Here is a 26,210-nt window from a genome sequence, read left to right on the forward strand (position 1 = left end):
AGACTTGATTCTAGGGTTCAACCCAAAGAGATACTTCTTATACTTCTTATTGTTTTAGTTTGTATTGTTTTAATCCATGCAGATTAGGTTTCAACCCAAATAGATCACTGGAGGTGATTATGTTCACTTCTGAGGAGCCTACACGTTTTGGAATAAGCTGCCTTGGAAGGTCAGTTCTTTCTATCATCAACCTGTGGACTAGTTTTCATTTTTTTGTTAGCATATTTTGAACTGTGGATAGAAGTAAAGTCCCTTTAACAATAAGTTTCATTATCATCATTACTTCATGCCATTCATTCTTCCAGTTTTATGTGGAAATGATATCTCTGTCACTAGTGTGAAACAACAATGCTCAATTAGAGAATGTGACTGGAAAGGAAGCTAAAAAGAAAAAAGAAAAAAATAGTTGATACTAATTTTTTGTAATTTCTCACATAATGGTTCTCTCTGCAGCCGGTTATTGGCAGGTAGCATGACACTCTTGGAAACTCTTAAAGGGTTAGTTGACAGTCAGAATATATCATTTGCAGAAGCTGCAAAGGCTGCAGGATATCACGGAGCTCTAGGGCTCTCAGATGGCATTTCACTAGAAAAGGGTGCTTACTCTGGATTTGTGGAGCTGCATATTGAGCAAGGCCCACTTCTTGAGGAAGAAGGTATCTATTCTGGAGCATGACATTAGAATTCCTTTTACTGTTGCATGATTCTTCATGTTCTATCTTTTTAAGACTCTTTTTTACCTTAAAATCTAAATCGATTGTAGTCTAATGTCATAGAATAGCAAGCCCCTCTGGATTTTGTCCCATGAAATAGTGGTATTGTGCTTAATGTAAGGCTGTGCACAGAGAATTGCACATTGCAGTCAACAGAATCTTGTAACTATGTGCACAGGTCTGTTTCTTTTTAAGGAAATAATGATCTGTAAGTGTTAGTCCTTGTGGAGGTCTTCTACACCTTAAAAAAAAATGACATCTTTCTTTCATCCAAAGATGCCTAGTGGGGGTAGCAAGCATCTTGGGCCTTTAAACAACATTGGTATAGATAACGGGAGTTTGCAAGGAAATATATTTCTTGTACTCTTTAGGAACCAATCTGGAACCCTTGATGTGATAACTGATGTATAGGGACAACTAGATCTCATTGCTTCTAGTTGAGATTATGTAAACAAACCAGCCTCATCAATTTTGCGACCACCTCTTGTAGAGTTTCAGCTAGGATAGTAAGAGAAGACTGGCTAACTTATGGTCTCAATGGATAACTTTATCACTTCCCTTATCTTAGGCTAGTCTTTTCACACATTATCAGATCTAGCATTGAGTATTAAAAAACAGATGATGATACTAAAAACTATCTGGCTGTTATATGTACTCCCTGCTAATGCATCCTTTGCGGTGGCTTTTATAGATCAGGTTGAATTCTATTGTGATTTCTCCGTATTTACTTTTTTAGTTTTTACAGTTGTTGCTTCAAATCTCTGGTAAAATCTATTTAGTTTGCTTTTTAAGGTTTTTCTTTAAGATGTCTTCTCAATGGTGGCATCTTACTAATTAATTCTTTGGAGTCAGATGGACAGGTGTGGTCATTCATGTATATAATTTTGTTCTTTCTTTACTTTAATCATATCATATCACTTTTGTGAAATGCAGGTATTCCTATTGGTATTGTGACAGCGATTGCTGCACCTGCAAGCATTAGAGTTGACTTCACGGGCAATGGAGGCCATGCTGGAGCTGTGCTGATGCCTTACAGGTTGGATCTCAATTTATGAGTCCATTTATCTTCTGAAAAATATGATTCGTATAAAGAACAATGGGTGTTTTTCCTTGTTAAGTTCATTTTTTGTTTAAACTAGTCTATGGGTTTCCTTACTGTGGCAACTGATTGACTTCTTATTTTGTGAAATTTCATTACTTGTTTAAAAAAAATTTAAATAACTTACTGTTGCACCTTGGGTTTTGGTTTTCTTGCACATCCTATATGTGTGATGTTGAAGGCATGTTTATTGGATAGAGGAACCATAAGTTCAAATCTGGAGAGGGGTAGGACCTGTATGCCTTTTTAAATAATGTTTGAGAGTAATGGGGAAAGAATATTTCTTTGGGCTTCCACAAGTTATTTCTTATAAAGAAAATGGTGCCTTGCTAGTTATTGCCCTAAAAAGTTACCTTTACCTTCACCTTTTACATGGCTTGATCATAAGACGAATCTTACTTAAGCTGTATTCGAGTTTGCATGAATTATGCTGCTTTTCATGTATTGAGAGGTATATTGTTAAGATTAGAACCAGAAAGAATGAAACTCAAAGATCAGAAACTAGAATTCACACACGAACACAAAACACATAAATCTTATCCTGGGAAAACCCTCCACCTGAGGGTGAAAAACCCAGCCACAAAAATCAACTTTTATTAAAGTCACAGACTTGAATACAAAGTCTTCAAATTGAATGATCCAAACATAACTGATAATACTTAATACTCAGAAGATTAAGCCGATAACATCTGAAACATAAGGCTTCTACCATACAACGAACACAAAGCTTCTTTGACAGATATAATAATTATTTCTCAATCACATTCGAAAAGGCAGAGTAGAAATCTATGCTGAAGAAGATGCGATAAAAACTCGAATGCTGAAAGAACACTAAAGTATATATCAAATAGACTCTCACGTCTGATCTCTTTCACATTGCTTGAAAACAAATTGCTACGCATATAAAGAAACAAGACAATGCACGATAATGACCAGTGCGTAGGAAGATGAAACGCTCATACTTCCCGCACCAAATATCCTTGACAACATATACTATACTTGCCGCAACAAAAAAATGGTAATTAACGAAGCCGTGAAGACAAAGAAGCAATTGAACCTTCCAACAGATGAAAAAGAAATGCTACCAACCAGGATTAGGTCGGTGATGGTTGACGAGGTAACCTAAAAGCTTCCAGCTTGGAAAGAACCTGCTGAACAAAGATTGTCAAACAAATAAAAGGAGAGGCACGAAATCAACAAGACAAATACACATCCATCCCAGGAAATAATGATGTCTCTTGCTGCTACAGTACATTAACACTCCCTCTTAGCAAAGGAGTTATCAAAAGATGAAATTTCACAATGTAACAAACACAATGGCTACACCCATATGTGAAAGAAGAAATCAAAATTTTATCACGGATTCTCTCAACGTGATAGCATCATGGATTCACTCAACATGATGTTCACCATGGCTACTCCCATGTGTGAAGTAAACACAAGCTCTCATCACGGAGTCACTCAATGTGATGTTGTCATGGAGTCTCTCAACATGACATCCACTATGGCTACCCCCATGAGTGGAAAGAGCAACAAGGGCTTTCACCTTAGATTTCTCCGTCATAGAGAAAAATGCATTACAAGGGCTTTCACCTCAAATTTATCCAGTACAGAGAAAAAATGCATTACAACATAAAATGAGAATCACTGAAGCTAAGACTCTCTCTCAGCAAAAGCATCATTCTCCACAATGCCAAGCTTCTCTCTAAAATACGAAAAACTTCACTCTAGGAAGTGGCTTGGTGAGAATGTCAGCTGTCTGCTCATCTGTGCAAATGTACTTGAGCTCAACTGCTTTCCTTTGAACCATATCTTTTAAATAATGATACTTGATCTCCACATGCTTGGATCTATCATGAAAAACAAGATTAACCGAAAGCTTTACACAACTTTGGTTGTCACAAAAAATCACAGTTGGTTCCAAGGGCTGCTCAAACAGTCCTGCAAGAAGCTTTCGAAGCCACACTACTTCTCGTGCTACTACACAAGCGCTACAACATATTCAGTTTCTGCTGTACTTTGAGCCACACATGATTGCTTCCTGCTGCACTAGGAAATCATAGCTGAACCTAAGCTAAAACAACAATCAGAAGTGCTCTTCTTGTTAAGCGCACACCCTGCCCAATCTGAATCAGAAAAACCTTGCAAGTTCAGACCTTCACAAGAAGTTTATTTCAAACCATATCCCACTATACCACGCACATATCTCAATAAATGTTAAGCTGCAACAAAATGAATCTGCCTAGGCTCACACATGAACTGCCTGAGAGTGTTAACAACATGACATACGTCAGGCCTTGTATTGACTAAATACATTAATGACCCAATCAATTGCCTATACATTGTAGGATCAACTAAATCTGAACTAGCTGCAATCTCATGTAACTTTTTCAGATTTGCTTCCATTGGAGTTGCCATAGATTTGCAATCTAACATATCAAATTTTTTCAAAATGTCAATTGCATATTTCCTTTGACTCAGAATAATCTCATTTGATCTTTGCCACACTTCTAAACCAAGAAAGTAATGCATAAGATCGAGATCTTTCATCTCGAATTTAGAAGCTAACTCTTTCTTATGTTTAGTGATAAGGTCATCCTCTCGAGTAAGAAATAAATCATCAACATAAAGAACTAAAATTAAGGCTTTATCATGAATTACCTTGAAGTAAATATTTGGATCTACATCATTTTTGAGGAAACCCTAGCTCAATAAATAATGTTCAATCCTTTCATACCATGCACGCGGAGCTTGCTTAAGGCCATACAAAGCCTTTTTCAATCTGCATACATGTGATTCTTTCTCATGAATCACAAAACCATCTGGCTGCTCAATAAATACTTCTTCTTCAATTACACCATTCAAGAATGCTGTCTTTACATCCATCTGATGAAGCTTCCATCCTTTAATTGCTGCAATAGTGATGATAGTTCTAATTGAAGTGTACCGAGCTATAGGAGCAAAAGTATTCTCATAGTCTATACCTTCCTTTTGAGAAAAACCTCTAGCTACGAATCTAGCTTTATATTTTCAACGCTTCTGTCAGTTGCATGTCTAATTTTTAACAACCACTTAGAAGAAACAACATATTTACTTTGAGGTCTAGAAACAATATCCCAAACATCATTCTTGATGATGGATTCATATTCTTCCAACATTGCATCTCTCCATACTTACTATTTTGAAGCCACTTCAAAACTTGAAGGCTCGGATTCAATAATATGACTCATTAAAGCAACATATCCTGCAAATTTATGAGGTCTCTTACTTTCTTTGAAAGTACCACAAGGGGCTGAATACTTTTCAGCCTCTTGCATAGTATGCTTGGCCTACAAAGGTCTCTTCTTGTCACATAAAACATTACTTGGTTCAGCAGGGGTATCTATAGGATCAACAAAATCAATAGGATCTTCTAATTCAGGAGTCTCCCTCTGAATCTCAGGAGGGGAATTAGGGGCAGCAGTATCCATATCTTGAGAAATCTCATGATCTTCACTATCAATTTGTAATGTCCCTACTTTGAAATATAATTTAATAATAAATAATAAAAAAATTAAAATACAAAAGAATAAATATAAAAATTAAAATAAAAATATAAAAGAATATGATTAAATATAATTAAAATTTGATTAAAGCTATTGAAAGGTCAAAAGGCATGAAATGATAAGATATGACTCCCTCAAACGTGAGATATAAAAGGGAGAAGAGAAACTCATTTGAGGGGGGAAGAATTTGGAAATAAGAAGTGCACATCTGATTTAAATAAGAAGTGCAGACTTGATTATGAAAGGTTATGTCCCTTTCAAAGGGCAGACATAATGAAGAGTTGCACTTCTTCAAAAGGTGCTAATGGTGAAAGGGTGTGTCTCTTGCCAAAGGGATATAAAAAGGAGAAGAGAAACTCATTTGAGGGGGGAAGAATTTGGAAATAAGAAGTGCACATCTGATTTAAATAAGAAGTGCAGACTTGATTATGAAAGCTTATGTCCCTTTCAAAGGGCAGACATAATGAAGAGTTGCACTCCTTCAAAAGGTGCTAATGGTGAAAGGGTGTGTCTCTTGCCAAAGGGCATAGATGATTAAGAGGTGTGACCTTTCCCTCACATTGAGAGATATAAAGGAAAGGAATCAAAGCATCCAACAACATCGCCATGGATTGATCAGATCAGAACTGTTATTAAGTTATAGGTAATAACATCTTTGTTCTTGGTGGTATGCATGGGGATGAGCTGAGTATGTATGCTTGATATATGAAAACTGATAATGTTCTTATGCAGAGTTAATAGTAATATTAATATGGACTGCAATATGTATGACAGTCATACTTAATTTCATATATATTCATAATACATAAGAAATTAGTATACTTATAGTCTAAATCATGTTATTACTGTCAGTATTTAAGAAGATGAGAATGAGATGTTCCAAAGAGGGGCAGTCTAAATCCAAGCAATTGGTTAAGTCCCAAGATAGGGTGGGGATCAACGACCAATAAGCCTTGAGGGTATAGACCCAAGATAGGTAAGGGCTTGGATCTGTAAACTTTGAGGGAACCTATTGTATTTGGTCTCTAAGCGCTTTGGTAAAATCGATAGACCCTTCTCCCTTAAAACTGAAGTAATAGCAGGGTCTGATATCTATATTAAGAACCATGAATAATGAAATTAATCATTTAATGAAGAAAATAAATAAGAACTTGCTAATAACTAATTGAAAAATATCAATCAATTTTAGTATATTGAAATAGATCAAGTAGGGGACATTACACAATTTCCATAGAAGACCCTTTAGATCTTTTGCAAGCTACATTTTATTCAAATGAAACATCTTTGCTGATTTCAATCTGCTTTTTACCTGGAATGTAGACTCTGTAAGCTTTAGAAGATTCACTATAACCAACAAAAATTCCCTTCTTACCTAAAGGTTCTAGCTTAGACCTCTTATCTTTGGGTACATGAATGTAAACTGGGCACCCAAAAATTCTGAGATGACTAACTTTTGGTTTAATACGTGAGTATGCTTCTTTAGGAGTCATATTCTCTAGAATTTGATGTGGACTACGATTCTGAATATAAATAGCTGTCCTGCAAGCTTTTGCCCAAAGAGATATTTGAAGGCCTTGATCATGGATCATGACTTTCGCTGCCTCAACAATAGACTTGTTCTTCCTTTCAGCAATTCCATTTTGTTGAGGATTATAAGGGACACAAAACTCCCTCTTAATCCCAACTTCAATTCAAAATTTTTGAAACAAACCAGAAGTATATTCACCCCCATTGTCAGATCTTAAAAATTTGATCCTCTTATCAGACAAATTCTCTACTTGAGCTTTGAACTCTTTAAATCTAAATAATACTTTATCAGATTCTTTAGATTTTAAAAAATAAATCCATGTCTTACGAGAGAAGTCATCAATGAAAGTAACATAGTACCAAAACCACTTAAAGAAGCAACAAACATAGGACCACACAAGTCAGAATGAATCAGCTCTAGAATTTCTTTTGCTCTACTTTCACTAGAGTGAAAAGGACTTTTAATATTCTTACCTAGAGCACAACCTTTGCAGACTCCATTGTAATCTTGATTGAGCTTAGGAAGACCAATGACCATCTTCTCCATAGAGGAAAGAGTTCTGAAATTTAGATGAGCAAATCTTTTATGCCACAACTCATTAGAAGACATAGAATCATGTGCTAAGGCTTGAATAGGGCGAGCTGAAAGTCTATATAGGCTATCATGACAAACACCAATTTCACGAGTTGTCTTGATACTAGTGTTCTTCTTCCAAGCAAGAACTTGGCCTTCAACAAATGCAACTTGATATCCTTTATCTTCCAATGCTGAAATAGAAATAAGTTTTCTGTTGATTCCAGGAACAAATAGCACATCACTCAGATGAAAAGGAATTCCTGAGTCTAATTGAAAGGAAGTGGTTCCAGCTCCTTTTATAACATGCAAATGAGAATATTTTTCGATTAGATGTGAGAGATGTTCATGATATCCAGTAATATGGCGAGAAGCTCCACTGTCAATCAGTCAAGTATTACTATTAGAGGGAACATTACTTGAAAGAGCAGAAATAAATAAGAAACCCTCTGAATTTTCACTTGATTCTCTATGAGGAGAAACATTTTCAACATTTTTGTTAGCAACTTGATGCTTGGGTCTCGAGGGACATTCTCTAGCAAAGTGACCAAATTTGTCACATCTGAAACACTGAACCCTTGAGAGATCCTTCCTCTTCTGAGGTTCAGGAGCTGAATCGGAATTCCCATCTTCGTTCCTTTTGAAATTTCCTTTCCTTCATTTCCTTTTAGAAGTATGTGCAGAAAGAACATGATCTTCTTCATTGTGAGATTTTCTGCCAATTCCTCTTGCCTCCAATATGCTTTCCTCTTGAATACAATTAGCTCTCAATCGATCAAACTTGGGTAGTTCATTTCTTCCACTAATTCCTTGAATGGAAGATTCCCAAGAGTGAGGAAGGCCATTCATGGCCAACATAACCATATCTTTGTCCTCAATAGAATCTCCAATAGCATTGAACTGATCCTTCAATTCTGTAATCTTCATAAAGAAAGAAACAACAGATTCACCTCTGGCCATTTTAATATGAAGGAGTTGATGTCTCAAGGCTAGAGCTCTACTAGTGCTGTTGAATTCATACAAGCTTTGGAGGCACTCGAACATCTCTTTTGCTAAACCCAACTTGAAAATAACAGGTACCAGATGATCCTTAACAGAATCAATTAGTATCTTTCTTGCCATGAAATTATTCTTTCTCCATTGTGCTTTCTCAGAAGCATCAAAAGGTTCATCTATAACAAACTTCACGTAGTTGAGAAGATCATTCTCTTCAAGCACAATAAGGACTTTGAATTTCCATGAAGTATAATTAGCTGCACCATCCAACCTGTCTTCAACTTTGAGTCCATTCACCATTGTGAAAACTTGAAATAAACAAACTTAGCTAAAGCAAAGAAAATTTCAAAGCTAATCAATCTGGTTCTGGATCTTTTCTTTAGACCTGCTTTGATACCATGTTAAGATTAGGATCAGAAACTAGAATTCACACAAGAACACAAAACACATAATTCTTATCCTGGGAAAACCCTCCACCTGAGGGTGAAAAACCCAGCCACAAAAATCAACTTTTATTAAAGTCACAGACCTGAATACAAAGTCTTCAAATTGAATGATTTGAACATAACTAATAATACTTAATACTCAGAAGATGAAGCCGATAACATCTAAAACATAAGGCTTCTACCATACAATGAACACAAAGCTTCTCTGGCAGATATAATAATCATTCCTCAATCACATTCGAAAAGGCAGAGTAGAAATCTATGCTGAAGAAGATGCGATAAAAACTTGAATGCTGAAAGAACACTGAAGTATATATCAAATAGACTCTCATGCCTGATCTCTTTCACACCACCTGAAAACAAACGGCCACGCATATAAAGAAACAAGACAATGCACGATAATGGCCAGTGCGTAGGAAGATGAAACACTCATACTTCCCGCACCAAATATCCTTGACGACATATACCATACTTGCCACAACAAAAAAATGGCAATTAAAGAAGCCGTGAAGACGAAGCAATTGAACCTTCCAACGGATGAAAAAGAAACGCTGCCAGCCAAGATGAGGTGGGTGACAGTTGATGAGGTAACTGAAAAGCTTGCAGCTTGGAAAGAACCCGCTGAACAAAGATTGTCAAACAAATAAAAGGAGAGGCTTGAAATCAACAAGACAAATACACATCCATTGCAGGAAATAATGATGTCTCCTGCTGCTATAGTACATTAACATATATAACTACAACAAGCATTAGGATGCCAACTTTGTGAATTTTCCAACTCTTGTTCTACAGAGTTTTGGAATGGCAATTGTTTTTTAAAAGTTTGTGGATGATGGGGGGATCATGGTGCAAAATTGCAATTTATCATTTATGTAAACTCAATCAATTGAACCTGCTGTTGGGACCTCAAAATTTTTGCATAATTTTGAGGGCCTATGTAAAATTTTGCTCAAATGCACTCAGTTTTGCCCCTGTAGAATAAGCCTGAGTTGCTCTTTTTGACGGTTCATAATTTTGAACCCATTGAGTTTCATGGGAAATCCCTTTGGGGAAGTGTTAAGCACCTTGTAGAGATGGTATGATTCTATTTGCAGCTTCCTTGGACCATATTTGATGTGTTTGTGAAGTCTCCTTTGGAGGTCCTGAAGTTGGCTTGCTGATTTGTAGCAGTTTACCTTTTTGAGGGGCCCACTTTGAGCAATTGTATCTTTGTGCCAATTGATTGTCGAGCCAAACGGAGAGTTGTCCATGATTCTTTGCTATTTTTTGAAGCCCCATGCCAAGTGGATTAGCCCCATGAATCCGTTTGACAAGTTTTCAAAGTTGATTCTGTTTGCAAAAAGTTCACTTTTGCAAACTGGACTGTGTCAAGCAGGAATCAATGGCCCCCTTTGTGAATTTTTATTTCGCACCCAGTTGACCTGTAGTTCAAAGCAAGTGTACCCCTTGATTCTCTATAAAATTATCTACCACTTTCCTAGTTTGTAGTCCCCCAACTGATCATTTGATCAATTTTCAAGGTCCATTCCAAACGGACTTTTTTCAGGGATCAGAAGCAACACTTTCCAAATTTTCTAACTTTGGAGGTTAATGTCTTTTGCCTTGGATATCGTAATGATGATCCCTCTGATGCTTTGGATTCTCAGTATTACATTCTATCAGGGTGCCGGGTTTCAAATCTTGATCAGTTGTCTGGATTAGTTTTTGAAGCCGGTTTTAGACAGTACTTAGGTGTTTATGGTCAGATGCCGAAGTCGCAAAATATCAAGATTGATGATCCCGAACTCAGTTTCTTGGATCCAAAACATCTCCAGTCAGTGTGTTAGAGCATTTTCAGCCATCTAGTTGTTGGGAAACAATTTTGTTTTTAGTCAGGCCCACCTTCGGGCCCGAATAATGATCAATCTAGTGAGGCCAACTAGAGCTTATTTAATTGAATGAGTATTATTTAAATTATATTGATTTAAATAGTATTGTATTCAATTAGTTTGGATAGATAGGGGAGTGAGATGAATTTATTTAAACAATTCATTTGATTTAAATATGGGATTATGTGAAAAGGAGAGAGTCAAATAAGCTTAAGCCTGACCATGTTGAATGTGCTCAAGTCATTTTGAAATGATTTGATTTATGAAATTGAGGTCCCATTTAATAAAAAATGTATAGTGGTGGGCCCACGAGGAATGAAAATAACTACAAGTAAAAAAATTTCTTGGGCTTTCCACGTTTCCACCCCACAAGGCCGAACGAAGTGAAGGAGGGTGCTAGTGGGGGAATGGTGATGGAATATATCTCCGTCGCCACCCCACTCCACGTGCAAGGTGAACCAAGAGAGATTGTGGGCTAGCGGGGAGGGGAGACTTTGTCTCTCCCCGCTACCCCACAACCCCTAGGCAAGCAGCTTGGGAGGCTTGCAGGTTAATGAAAACACAAGGGGGGGCATATCCCGCCATCCCGTAGGGTGGGTCAGGAGATGATGAAACACCCACGAGGCAGTGTAAATCCAACAAATTAGGGCAATGTGAGGAACAAATGCAGCAAGCTCATGCAGATTTAGGGTTTCGACAGGATAAACCACATTGGATGCTAGCTACAGTGGATGCTTGCAGGCACAAACAATCATTTTGAGATAATGGCAATATTCCCAGGGTGCTTCAGAAACGAAATGAGTATTTTAGTGGGCGAGTACTAAATGCAGTGATGAGTGGATTATTTAGAATATTTCCATGGCAGCCCAAAGATGATTCCAGCCTAGATGGTAAGTGAACACAAAAGGAGTTTTACTAAACACTGCATTCACAGTGCCTTGGTAGCCACCAATGCAAAATGTGAGGGATACAGGGAAAGCGTGTAGCATTAGCTCCTCCTGTTCCTATAGTGGTATATGAGCTTTGGAATAAGGTACGAATTCCCAACAAAGCAAATAATCTAAGTTACCGATTTGTGTACGGATACGGAAACAGATTCGGATACGGATTCGCGGATTTGGCAATTTTTTTTTCTTCTTGGGTATAGGTATGTCCGTACATATATATATTAATTATATATATATATTATATATAATAATATATACATATGTCATATATTATATATATGTTCAAACTTACAAATATGAAACATACAATGTAACTTTCCCATACAATGATACATAAATGATAACAGATAAATCTAAGTTACCGGTTCTTCCCCTTTTGGCCTTGGTTCGGGTCCTGGTTCTTGTCCGGTCTTGGTTCTCCCCGGGTTCTCCTTGGGTTCCTCTCGGGTCCTTCCCAGGTGGCCGGGTTCCCTGTGGGTCCAGCATCGTAGGACCCACAGGGAACCTGGCCACCTGGGAAGGACCCGGGAGGAACCCAGGGAGAACTCGAGAGGACTTGGGTGAACCCAAGAGGACCCGCATGAACCCAGGCCCATGGGTTCCCAAAAACAGGGCCCACAGGTTAAAAAAACAATAAAAAACAATAAAAAAACAATAAAAAAATACTTTTTTTATAATAAAACTCTAATTCGCCCCTTTATGACTTTTTAAAAAAGACTTGAAACTTGAATATTATCTTTTTTGCAAATTATGAATATGATATTAGACTTTAGTTATTAGTTTACTGATTACATTTGCGATATATGAAAATTTATTGGCATTGGCAATTATGGATTTATGATTTATCATTTATGTATGGAAAGTCACATTGTATATTTTATTTTTGTATGGATTGTATATATTGAACATATATATAATATATGTGTATATATTAGAGAAACGGGACTCGCCCAGACTCGCCCGGACTCGGCGAGTCCGAGTACGAGTCATGCTCGGCGAGTCCGAGTACGAGTCATGCTCGGCGAGTCCGAGTACGAGTCATGCTCGGCGAGTCCTAGGGGCTCGGACTCGGACTCGTCCGAGTCTGGTGAGACTCGCCGAGTTGGCGAGTTTGGCTCAAACTTGCCAAACTCGGCGAGTCTTGAGCCCCAAACTCGGCTACTGCCTAGCTTAAGTCAAATGACAAAAAAAAAACATTTTAAAAAGTTTTTTAAAAATGAATGGTCTCGTCTTTGTTCACTACAACCTCTGCTTGAGAATGAGAAAAATTAGGGTTACAACATGTCAGCGAATAGAAAAATAACACCTGACGCCTTTATTAAATAAAAAGTTTTTTTGGCCTCGCGGGCGCTGCCCCTCGACCCCGCCCTGTATCGCGACAGGGAGCACGCAAGGGGCACTGCCCCTTGTCCCCACAAGGGGCGATGCCCCTTGACCCCACCTTGGGGGCGCTGCCCCCAAACCCCCATCGAAAAATATGGGGGGAAACTGCGTCGATAGAAGTAGGGAAAATTTAACCTCCGAGTTTGACACTGATTGGATCGACCAAGTAGATATAGAGGTTGAGACTGTAGCCATGGCAGAGGAGGAGCGGAGAGCACGCGCACAGATTGGAGATTCAGAGGCAAATAGTGACACGGATGTTCCTGATGTTGGTAAGCATGGCATGGTGTCACGGGGAGCAGCCGTGTCTATCCAATCATCCAGGACCTACCTTAGACGCCTTTGCAGGGGGCCGGGGCCGGAGGGTGCTGCCGTGCAGGCTCCTTTGAGCCATAGGCTTGTAGTTGTATTTACCTTTGGTATTTGTATGAAACATTTGATGATGATCATATGATGACATGGATTTTTTATGGTGTTTTGATGATGATCATATGATGACAAGTTTTAAATCTTTAAAAATCTCTAAATTTCTTGAGTTTTTCACTTTCTCGAGTCTAGCCGAGTCTGGAGCCGAGTTTGACGCCGAGTCCCGAGTCCGAGTCCGAGTCCGAGTCCCGTTTCTTTGGTATATATATATATATGTACGGACGAACCCGTACTCGTACCCAAGATTTTTTGTTTTTGCCGAATCCGCGAATCCGAACCCGAACCAGTAACTTAGAGATAAATCATAAACCATAAATCCATAATTGCCAATGCCAATAAATATTCTGATATTCATATATCGTAAATGTAATATCATATTCATAATTTGCAAAAAAGATAATATTCAAGTTTCAAGTTTCAAACTGATTCAAGTTTGTTTATACTTTTTTGACCTATAATTTTCATGTTTGGTTATACTTTTTTGACTTTTATGACCCGTGGGCCCCGTTTTTGGGAACCCACGGGCCTTGGTTCTCCCGGGTCTGCCTGGGTTCTCCTTGGGTTCCACCTGGGTCCTGCCCAGGTGGCCGGGTTCTTTGCGGGTCCTGGCCACCTGGGCAGGACTTGGGTGGAACCCAGGGAGAACTAGGCTCGGACCAGGTTCGGGCAATAACCAGGACCTGGACCCAGCCTTTTCCCCAAGAACCGGTATCTGAGCAAATAATGGAGGGATTTTGCCGACGTTGCGGTAGCAACGCTATGGTGAACACATATATCCATGGGCATCGAATAATGTGGGAGGTGAGCACTACGTTTTCCAGCCACTTGCAGAATGGAATGTCTTTTGTTGACAGAGGACTGTGAGTGTGAAATGTATGAAGAAAGGTTGGAGCCGGTGTTTGCAATGCTTCATGTGGCAGCCATGTATCAATTGTTTGTTGCAGGAGAAGTGTGAAAGCAAGATTTCGGGACTTAAAGTTTTGTTCACAGTATGCGTGAGTGTGATTATTTGAAAGGAGTGTTTTGTTGCAGAAACCGCCATGATTGCAGGGCATATGAGATGTTTGTGGCAGGGTTTGATGCTAAATTTTGTAGACCCGAGTTTTCTTGTATATGCAAGACTGATCGAATCCACAACGCTCGCCAACATTCTCTCTGTTGAGGCTAAAACGGGAACTCTGGCAGAATAATTGCATCCATCAAAGCACAAGATAGAGAAATTCTGCCAAGTATTGAGCCTGCTCTGATGGATATACCCGTAGAATGTGGAAGCATGGGTGAATGCTTCATAGACATACAGTCTCAATGGTCTTAACACGAATGGAAAGGCCGCTTTATGGCAAGGAACAAAGTGATCTCACTACCGTAAAAGCAAGAGTCAAAGTGCAATGCTCCAGACCACTCAAAATGTGAAATATAAGAACGGGGTTTGATTTGGGTTCACAGAGGGATGTTATACAAAATGATATATAATGAACCAATTTTAGTGGAGGATGAATATTTTTAACTTGTCACAAGCTTCCTTAAGTGGATGAATATTTCATAAGGGCTGTGGATTAACAGGAAATGGTTGCAACAGGGAGAAATTATCTTATGTCCCCAGTATAACACTGCTTGAATATTTATTATAGGTGACAGGGGTAAAGATGCAGTTAAGAATATCTATCACTACAATGACATATATGTGCACAAAAAATATTAAATGTAGAAACGTTGCAAGAAGGGAATATACCATTCACAGGAAAATATGCAGAATTTAAAAGTGACTGGTATTTCTCTAGCAAGAAAGGGAATTATTTTTCACTAAGAGTTGATAGAACAGAGTAATTACTCTCAGCCAATGAGAAGCATTTTCAGTCAACAATGTGAAAGTGGTGAGATAACAAAATGAGACTTTTTCACTCGAGCAAGGAATAAAAGTTTTCATTTTATCCAAGGGGGATTATTTTATTTCTGAGTATTCAGAAATTAGCAGAAAATAACATTGACCGAGTATGTGCAATCAAAAGGGGAATTCTCCATTTTGGTCAAAAGGGGGATACATGTAAAAGTCAGAAGTTTTGCAACCCAAAGAAGTATTCTTCAGTTTTGAGAACAAAGAGAAAAAGTGAGCTTTTGCAGTCAGTGCGACAGGGATCAAATATAGCAATATTGGTCGAAGTGCAGGGGGTTGAATTGACAAGTGACCAAGATGTTATTTTTCAGATTTTCAAAGTTTCCAGCAAGGGTGCAGGTGCGAAATATGGCAAATGTTTGATTGAAGAGTAGGGTTGAATGTGACAAATGATTTCAAAGAGTTTTTCCAGATGTTGAAGTGTCAAATTCAGAATCAGAGTGTAGGTTGAAGACCCAGTTTGGATGAAGAAAATGCAGATTTGAAATTGAAGGCAACAGGGACAGGGACATGTGTCATTCTATGATGCATTCTAGGGTTTTCTTTAGATCTTTTCTCTTGTCTATTTATTTCTTTTCTTCCTCATTTTGAAGGGTTCTAGTTCTGATTTTCTGTAGAAGCAGACAAACATTGTAAGATTTTGGTGAAGTGTTCTTAGTTAGGTTCAGGTATATGAAATTTAGTCTCAAGCTTGTGAAATTTTCTGTGTTTTGAAGTGTGCTTGATGGTTTTGTTTATCAGATAACTATCTCCAAGTGAGAATGTAAGCTTCTTTGAATGGAAATAATCAAGTATTATCTACATTCTTCCAGCACATTTGCTGTTGTGAGTTGCATGTCATGATTGCTTTCTTTTCAAGGATTAGAGTAAAATGCTTTCGTGGATGTAATGAGACCTTTATGTTCTCAGATAGATTTCTAAGAATGGTTGAATGATGAACTTTTGGTAACCTTGTTATTACTAGGTGATAACTTGTGTGATCTTCAAAGCATGTTTAAATATAACAGCATAGGTGGCTCTTTCATATGACTCTATTGCCCTTTTTGTGGCACTGGTCAATATTTCACAAGTTCTGGTTCAGTTGGTCCAAACCTTCTCAAAACCTTTTATTTATGTTTTTCATTTCCGTTTTAGGAGTAGGAGTAATGTAGAAAAACTAGTCCCAATGGTTGCACAGATGCTGATAAACTGAGGTTGTAGCGAAAACTAGGAGTTTATGTATCTTTCCTTGGTATATTTTCATTGGGATAATCTGCTGTAGCATGCAATGTTTAAGAATAAAGTTGTTGTAGGTCATTAAGACATTGCAAGGGAGACGCACCTTGGTTTTGCAGAGCCTAAAGTGTAGGAGATCTCAGTCTTGTGACTGAATCTCGTTCGTTGGCCAAATCCTTTTCTAAGTCTGTCGATAAGTTAGTGGCTATTCCTTTAGGACTTAGAATTTGTTGATTTGGGAACCAACACCCGCATTAAAACTTCCAAATATCAACATATTCAATTTTATGATTTCATCAAGATTGCAGTAATAATACAAAGTGTCAAGTACAATTACTAGTGCCTAAGTGAGCTAATTGGCCCCCCACAAATGTCATCGCATACTCCTCATTGCTAGAACTACTAGACTCATCTAGCTCTTGTGATTGGAATGCAATCAAACCTCTTTGTGCAACTAGATCCTCATCAATTTGCATTGGTTCATCTGGATCTACATCTTACTGAATTGCTAGACTCTCGTACTCAATCAATAATGTGACTAGTGAAATGTAAGACACTATATACAACCGCAAGTTTTTCCGCTCTTCTAGTGGGAACTTATTGCTCTTGATGGGTGGATGGAGCTTTACATAGCCCAACTATTTTTGTTTTAGAGGAAGTAGACTTACGATAAGGGGCAAATGGTTAGTGTGGTCATCATTGACGGAGGTCCATGCAAACGTCACCATGTTATTTGTTTCTCCTCACACAAATCTCCCTATCTATCTTAGCCATACTTACATATCCCTTGAGTGTGGGAAAATTGGTTCACTCATACATGCCTAGTAGACAACTCGAAATATCACGTACAACAGATTTGAAGTATTATATATAATATATTATGTATTAAATAATATATAATATATAATATATTTTTCATATATAATATATAATATATAATATATTTTTCACATATAATATATAATATAAATAAACAAATTTTAAATAATTATTTATTGGTAATTATATTTATAATAATAATTGTTTTATTTAGGATATATATATATATATAAGTCATAGATGACACACTCGCAGAGTACTCGACGAGTTTCAAAAACTCGCCAAGTTTTTGAGCTCTGCGAGTTTTTCTGACTTTAACTCACAGAAAAAACTCGCCGGCGAGTTTCTTTAAAAACTCGGCTAGACTAAAAAAAGAGGCCCAAACATGTCAAAAAATTATCAAATCGAGTTTTTTTAAAAACTCGGCTAGACTAAAAAAAGAGGCCCAAACATGTCAAAAAATTATCAATTTTTGTTTTTTTAGGTCAGTCTCATTCTCTTCAATAGAATATACACATGAAATATAACATTTAATTATAAGTGGCATTTCAATATGTCTTTTTCCTTTCTTATACTTTATGACACCCGACGCCTTTATAAAACAATAAAAGTATTTTTGGCCTCGCGGGGCGCTGCCCCTCGACCCCGCCCTGTATCGCGACAGGGAGCGCGCAAGGGGCGATGCCCCTTGACCCCAACTTGGGGGCGCTGCCCCCAAACCCTTGTTGAAAAATATAGGGGGAAACTGCGTTGATGGAAGTAGGGAAAATTTAACCTCTGAGTTTGATTATGCTCCAAGTCCATATCACAACATAATTAGAATTGAAGAAATCTTGGTATTATACATTTTAGAGTTGAAAGTTTGAAACTATGAGTATGAATGATGAAATTTCAAATATTGTGCGTTTGTAGATCTCCACCAAGATCTAGACCTATCTCTCTACCCCTCTTTTTCTCACCCTCAGACCTCGGCGAGGGGTGCTACTTTCAACCTAATTTTAATTTGCAGATGCTACTTTCAACCTAGTTTTACCTCTCCTCTAGTTTTACCTAGAGCTGGGAAGAGGAAGTTGTAATTGTAATTTGTAATGATGTATTTACTTTTGGTTTTACAAAAACTGTTTACTATTTTGCTTCCAGCCATCAGCATTCCTCATGAGAATGCGATTTTGTAGACACTTTGCATTTAAATATATCTAGAATCAGCTTGTTTCTTTTGTGCTATCATTTATTGACTCATTGGATGCATCTTCTCATTAAATTTGCAAAAAAAAAGCTTTTTTTACTAAGTTTAAGCGTGTTTTTAAGTTGCCAAGTTTTCACCGAGTTTTTTTCCTAGGGGCTTGGCAAGTTGAGCCGAGTCACGAGTAGTTCAACTATGTATAATATATTATAAATTAATAGATTAGCTACAGCAGCTGCTGAGTCCACCAGTCAGCTCCAAAGATAAACTTCACAGTCAAGCAGCTCCAATAGTGGGAATTCAGATCCAATGCTTGCCTCTCTAATGCCAAGAAAGATGGGAAGCTTGAGGAAGAACGAAAAAAATATAAGGTATGATGAATTAGATGAAAATCTAAATTTTGCATTATTTTCTCAAAGTGATCCTGTACATTTTGAAGAAGCTGTAAATAAGAAAAATGTTTTGAAGCCATGGATGGATAAGGGACGAAAAATTAAAATGAAATCTGTTAAAGAAAAGAAAAGTGAAAAAAAGATCGCAAGGGAAAATAAGATCAAAAGGGAAATATAAAGACAAGTGGCAACTGGCAACCGACAATTGGTATGTGAAAGTATCGAAAATTATTAAAGTGCCAAGAAGTGTTCAAATCCTGAAAACTATTAAAATGTCAGGGAAAGCAAATATTAAGAGGTGAAAAGAAAGAAACAAAAAAATTTAAGTTTGAATATAAAAAGAATTAATGAAGTGAAGGTACCCTCACCACTTTATAATTGACATCTCGGCAAGCTTATAAATTTTATCTTCTGTGAGAGTATGTCTTTTGTTTTTGGCAGAGGCATCTCAATGTGTCCTTGGCAATAAAAGTTTGGCAGCATTCGGGAGAGATCCACACTATACGACTTGCATTTTTCAATGTGTGGCATCAACCTTTTGACGATAGTGTATGATTGAGAGTTTGTTTCATATGGCTCTTATTCCCTTGTGTATGGCTAGCATTGTCCTACATACGGTGTTTGTACTCTGTACGGTCACCACATTCTATAGTGCGACAAATTTTTACTATATAACGTGCTCTCCCTTCCGTATGACAAGCTCCTATTTCAATCGTGTGGTATAGTGTATGACCTCTAAGCAAACTGCATCAAGACCCCTACACAATATGGCTTTCACAACCCCATTGCTTCGTACAAGTGATATAGCTTGCACGCTTGGTAATTTTGTTGACACGGAAATACATAGTACAACTTTGCATTCACTCTCAGCAAATTCACTATCGGGCGCCTGGGCAAATTTCCAATTGCTAGGGTAGTTATCATAATTGTCTACAAAACAGTATAATTGAGGTCCATTGGGTTTTGTAGAGAACACACGTCTAGAATACAACGAGCAGCAATAAAGGGAAGTGACTTGCCAGACCTCAAATTGCAGGAGGAAAGCATAGAAGTGATGACATAGTCACGATTGATTTTCTCACTTGGGAAAATCTTATAGGAAGTGAATGCAAGAGTTGGTGGTAGACGAGGGTCATCCATTGAAGCTCGCGTTCTATCATGTATAGCTGGACAAAGCAGTCCAATTGCCATTCTTGAACTTGAATGAGTTTGAGCCCTATCTACGTGCCATGGTAGTCTAGTATAACCAAGTCAAACGGGAATCCATCATTGACTATCGTAGTTGCCAGGTGACAATTTCCTTGGCCCTTCGACTTCACCAGAGTGGTTGGCATATCTTCAATGGGGAGCTATGTGGGGAAACCTAAGAAAGTGAGCCCACAACATAAAGAAGCACTTATGCAATGCGTGTGCAGGCAAAATTTGACGCAGGAGGAGCACGACAACATTTGGGGCTTAGGGGGGGAATAGAGGGCTCAAGAAAAAATTTCTGGCTAGTAGAGTGGAAGTGTCTGTTGGACCTCAAGTGTCGACTAATGGGTGGTAGTCATGCTTTTGATGTTTCTTTTTGGATGATTGACTTCATGATCCAACTTAGCATGGGCAAAGTTTATAATTGGGCAAGAGGACTAGTGGAAAGGATCCATGACTTTGTCAATTCAAGGCACAAAGGCTTTTACATGACCCAACACACCATTGGGTTACTCAATGCAACTCATATGTAGGTGCCTCTAGACAAATGGGGAAGATTACAGCCCATTGGACAGTTGGAATCAAGATGGCCAACCATGTTTTATTGGGCTAATTTGAGAGTTTAGGTGGTTGGAGAGGAGGTTGTCCCATGAACAATACAACCACCAAGGAAATGGAAGCGTTAAGAAGAAAGCTATGAATGTGTGGCAATTGCAGTCTCGTCCTTTACTGAGGACACCACTATAGAGAATGCTAGTCTTGAGAGTCCTAGTTCAGAGGATGATTTGGCAGAGACTTATTCAGTTCTAGTACAACCACCCCCTTCAGTGACAACTACCATCGTCACATTCTTGTTGGCCATACTCTCACATGCCATGCTCTCGACAGTCTCCCATGTGAGAGTTTCTACATGGGCTGAAGGAGTAGTTGCCACACCAGTGATAACTGCTGTTGTGGTGCTATATGCCACACCAGTGCCAAGTGCCCCGTGCCCAGTAATGCCAGTTGCCGCTGAAGCGACACCACAAAGTGGAGAATTGGCTTAGCAAGTTCCAAGTGTCATCAGTTACCCTACCATTGCCATCACCAAGTCTCTTGAAGGAGAACTTGGATTCTCTAGTAGTTGAGGGAGGAGAAGTAGAGCACAAAAGAAGTAGAGTAGCGGTTAGTTGAATGAGAAGAAGAGTATCTAGCACTTGCAGGGGAAGCAAAGCAAGATAGACCAAAAGTGGAGGCAATTCATGCTGTCGAGACACTCGTTGAGCCCATGGCTAATTAGCCTAGTGAGCTTGGTGAGCAGGAGGGTGCTACTACTTCTCAGCCTATAAAGGCCAAGACCCCTGATGGCGAGGGTTGACATGACTCTTCTAGTGAGGACGAGACCTAGGGGATGCATATATAGATTTCTAGACTAGACCCCCATGATATCCTTGGTACTGTGCAATGCAATATGGCAGAATTGGAGGATATAGCCTTGGTCATGCATGAAGTGGAAGAATTGTCTCAATAGATGGATATTGGTCTTGCCCATTTGGTGGCCACCAAAGCTGAAAATATCCTTGCATTTATGTAAGTAGATTGGGAGGGGAGTTCTTTCGTTGTTTTGTATCTCATGGATGGCCTGTTGTGGAGACCCCAGCCATGCTGGTAGCATTGCACCCACTGCGACCCACTATGGTCGAGAGGCACAATCAAGTGCTCATTGCACTTCATGGTATGGAGGCATGCTTCTACGATGTTTTCAACAAAATGAAGAGGGTGACAACTTCTCTGGAGGATACTGATGTAGCTAGGGTGAGTGCAGTTAGACAAGTGGAAGGTGCTAGGAGTGAGTTGTCTGCCCATATTAGCATATCTCAGCAGCTTGCCTGGTAGACTCAGCTCACCATTGTGGAGCATGAGCGCTGTATAGTTTTGGAGGCCACCTTGGCTGAGAGGGAGGCACAGTTGCTTGAGTGAGAGAGTTTACTGGAGTAGCAAAAGGTAGAATTTGTAGAGAAGGATGCCAAGTTGGCAGCACAAGAGTAGCAACAGAAGGCTACAATTCAGGAGTTGGAGCAGACAAAGTGTGACTTGATGGAGGTGGTTCTCATGGTGAATGGGTCACAGGAACATGAGCTTGTGGTTGAACGTGACTTGAAGATCCACATGGAGTAGGTGCAATGCCTTCACTAGCGGCTCTTGACTTTTGGTACCACATCCATTCTGGTGTCCTCCACTTGCCCAAGGATGTCTTCTCACCCTCCTCATTAGTTTTGTTGTTGTATATAGTCCCGTTTTTTCTTTCGTCATCTGGAAGATGACTTCTTTTTTTTTTTTTGGGGGGGGGGGGGGGTGGGGCTGATGTAGTTGGCAGATTATGCTGAGTTGTTTATAAATAAATGTTGGTTAGCCGACAGTCTTAAGTATGTATTAGTTAGCTGGCTATGTTATGTGATTGTGGTTTTTGTCCCCGAGGAGTAGTTGTCACTTGGCAGTTCTTGATGGTTGGTAATCTCAACCAACTGTGGACTATTTCTATACTCATTTTGGATGTCTCAAGGACCTGTTATCGTTGTTATACACATTGCATATTGGAATGAATGATCTATCCTTTTAAACTATATTGTATTTGGAATTGTCATGTTCTAATATTCTATGTTTGTATGTGATATTTCCATTTACTTTGTATGTGAAATACTATTACTTTAAAGGAGTAAACAATCAACAATATAAAATAATTTTTGCTGTCCAAATGCTTCTAGCACACTTGCTCAATCAAGAGGGTTCTACGCCCAACATTTTAAATAATTTCTTCAACTTTAACACCTAGTTTGCAACTTTTGAAAGCTCAACGCATCACGCATGAAGTCAAATCGGCCATAATAAAGCACAAATTGAAAAGCAAACAAAAAACACTGAGAGGGGAGGTGGGGGGGGTGAATTGGTGTTTAGTATTTTTAATTTCAGCATACACAACAATCATTGAACATGAAGAGATAAATGTAAGTGCAAGGCAAGAACACAAGGTATATCTCGTGGAAAACCCTTTTCGGGGAAAAAACCATGGCACTGAAGAACATCTATTAAAAATGGGCACCAATCTTGATACAAAAGTAAGCTACAACTCACAATATGAGCACAAACTCAAGAGAAAGGCTCCAACCTGTTGATGTGTCTAAAATCGCTGGACTTGCGACTTCATCCGGCCAACGCAGAATAGAATGTACTCGCTGAGTATCCTATCCTCTCCTAAGATAAGGAAATCCCTAATGCTGTTTTTCGTTTGATCAAAGGGGACGACCTCAAGGTTTCGATTGTTAGGTCTTGACTGCGGGATTGCTCAGTGGTTTGATGTGTTTTGTTGGAAACACAAAGGGGACTTACGGTGATATGGATAATTGTTGGATGAGTTCCCTAAAACTTTAACAGTCTCGTTATCGATTGGTTTCAGTTGCATGATACTATTTCAGCAGGACTGCGGATTCTTCTTGGTAAAAAAAGGGGAAAAAGAGGGATAGGGAAAGAGAGGTATAGAAAGTCTAAATTATTTAACTAAGATAGCATATTTAAGAAAACAGACAGATACCTCCAAATAACTAGATTAAACATTATCAGCCATTTAAGCACAATATTTGTATGAATCTGGTGCGATCTTCAAGGAAAATATGAGTTTTCATGCTATTAAACACAACATCAAAACTTTAACATTCATTCAATGAGTATTCAATAACCGAACTAAGCATATGAAAGGTTCAGATTAACCATGCAGAAGGAAAGACAATCAGTCAGTCCCTAATGATATGAACAACGAGGATTCTATCGGATGTTTATCTAGAAAATGCTATGAAAATGAAAGAAACATAACTGAGTAATTCAAATTAGTGAAGAAGGAAACCATGCACTCACAATGAAATTTGAAACAGTCTTAACTTTGCATTAAATCTTGTAAATTTCGCCAGAGCTTCAGCAACAATCCATGAACTTCTTACAAAATGAGGGAAAACCAGTCCCCTTAAATAGGCTTCAAAAATAGATGAATGGCCAAGATCTAATCTAAACAAGTGGCCCAGATTCATCCTTACAAAAAGTACCCATACCCATAAATGGGGGGGAAATATCAACAACTATCCCAAAGGGAGCAATAACTACCTAAAAAGGTAATTAAAACTCATCCAAAGTAATTTAAAAAATGCACATACACATAGATTTAAGTTTACAGTTGACTTGGAAGTCAAATATGACCCTTTGGCCAAAAAGTGCACTTTTCAAAATTTGAAAGAAAAAAAGCACTTTCTCTTTTCCAGCTCTAGATTGCTCAGTGATGAACTTGACCTCGTCGTGCAGATACTCTCCCCAAATATCCTGATCAACTGCACGCTCTACCTGAACGTAGTCCTGAAATCTCAGGCATAACTTGAATAATTCGGTCATCGGCGGCATAGGTGGGTTGAACTTTTTGTAATGGATACCTTGTAGGAGGCTATCCAAATTCTCCAGCTCCTCTCTCCAGTATGACTTGTGATTTTCAAAGCATGATAAGTCTGCTTGAAGCTCAGAAGCAAAATCTAGATCCTCTATGGAGTATGCGACCTTGGGATTGAGCCGGTCCTCCCACTGCTGTTGTAGCTCACTGTCCTCCATACTATTTTTCCAACCAGGAACCATGGATTTGAGGATCCTCTCACCAAGGTCCTTCACATTTGATAAAGTGTCATCGCACTTATCATGCATTTTATTGATATTATACCTCATGTCGTCCTTCATGCTGAGGGTCCAATACCAGTCTTTGAAGGTAGTGACACTATAAGGATTTAGGATAGTATCAGCAGCAGGGATCTGAGAACAGGTTCAGAATAGAGCCCTAATGAGGGGCAATGTCTTGGCCATCGCCTCATGAGTGCTATAGCATTCTTTCTTTAGCTTACACATTTTGATAATAATGGCTTCCCTATGCAGGGCCATTTCGCGCAGATCCTTGAAGAGTTGCTCTCCTCTTTCTTTAATGCCTTGCATCCATTCCTTGACGGCCTTTGCAGTATCCCATACTCCTTCAAATTCTGTCGTGGTCCTTCGTGCCAATGCTGTCGGGGGAATGCGGGATTCGGAAGCATTATGCAATGGTCTCAGGGGTTGATCAGTGTACCCCTCGGCCTGTTCAGCACGAGCTTGATACATGTTCTTTTCAGCTGTTATTTCTTCAAGTTGCCTGAGCATGTTCTGTACTAAATCCTTGAATTCCTCCTTTTCCTGTTCCTTAGTGGCTTGTCCAATGGGGACATTCGTGATGCTATAATCAGCAAGTGTAATCTGATCTGTTGGCTTGTCTACAAGCAGGGTGGCGATATGAAGGGTATGGTTCCTTTGCTCATCTTTGGTTATTCTGGAATATGCCTTGGGCCTTTTCTTCCCCTTGGCCTTAGCTTGGTCCATACGTGAGAAGATGTCCTCCAAATCGATGGGTGGCTTGGTGGCGGCCTTGCGCTGAGCTCGGGCAATTAACCATTCTTGAGGTATAGTTTGGGCTGATGCTATGGTTAAATTGGCACTCCGTTCTTTGATTTTTCCAGCTGGCTCATCGCATATTTGCAGCTGTTTCGTTACAGGAGGAGTAGAGGAAGTGTCAAGTTCCTTGCTCGTAGCCGAATTCTCTCCCACTTCACTGAACAACTGCCTAGCATTTTCATGTGATGGTTGTTCCTTAGTCTTTTCGGCCTCGCGAGTATCATCTGTCCTTTGCTCTCCTTCAACAGTGGAGTCATCCTTAGTGGTATTATGGAGCAGCAATTCATGGCGGCTCTGTTGGGTGGGTTCATGCAACTCAATCCCCTGAGTGGATGGAATCTCTCCTTCCTCAACTTGGTTATCAGATTCGGCTGATTCAATGGCTCTTAGCTCGACATCCAGCATGTCGGGTGTAGGAGGATCATTAGCTCCAAATGCGTCAATATCACTCTGGGAAGGCGGAGCGAGTATATAATCCAGTTCTACTACATCATTAGACGAACTGGGG

At 38.9% G+C, this 26,210-nt stretch overlaps 1 protein-coding gene across 2 annotated transcripts in view; it reads left to right on the plus strand.

The window, feature by feature from the left end:
- The window catches only part of LOC131037474 (ureidoglycolate hydrolase), a 274,909-nt gene that overhangs the window by 97,716 nt on the left and 150,983 nt on the right, over positions 1-26,210 (plus strand). For both annotated transcript variants that reach the window (XM_057969614.2, XM_057969613.2), the window contains exons 5-7: positions 83-169; positions 454-656; positions 1,647-1,749. In XM_057969614.2, coding sequence (XP_057825597.1) covers positions 83-169; positions 454-656; positions 1,647-1,749 — 393 coding nt within the window. The remainder of the gene's footprint in view (positions 1-82; positions 170-453; positions 657-1,646; positions 1,750-26,210) is intronic.

The sequence above is a fragment of the Cryptomeria japonica genome, chromosome 6, assembly GCF_030272615.1.
Source record: "Cryptomeria japonica chromosome 6, Sugi_1.0, whole genome shotgun sequence".
Lineage (NCBI taxonomy): Eukaryota > Viridiplantae > Streptophyta > Pinopsida > Cupressales > Cupressaceae > Cryptomeria > Cryptomeria japonica.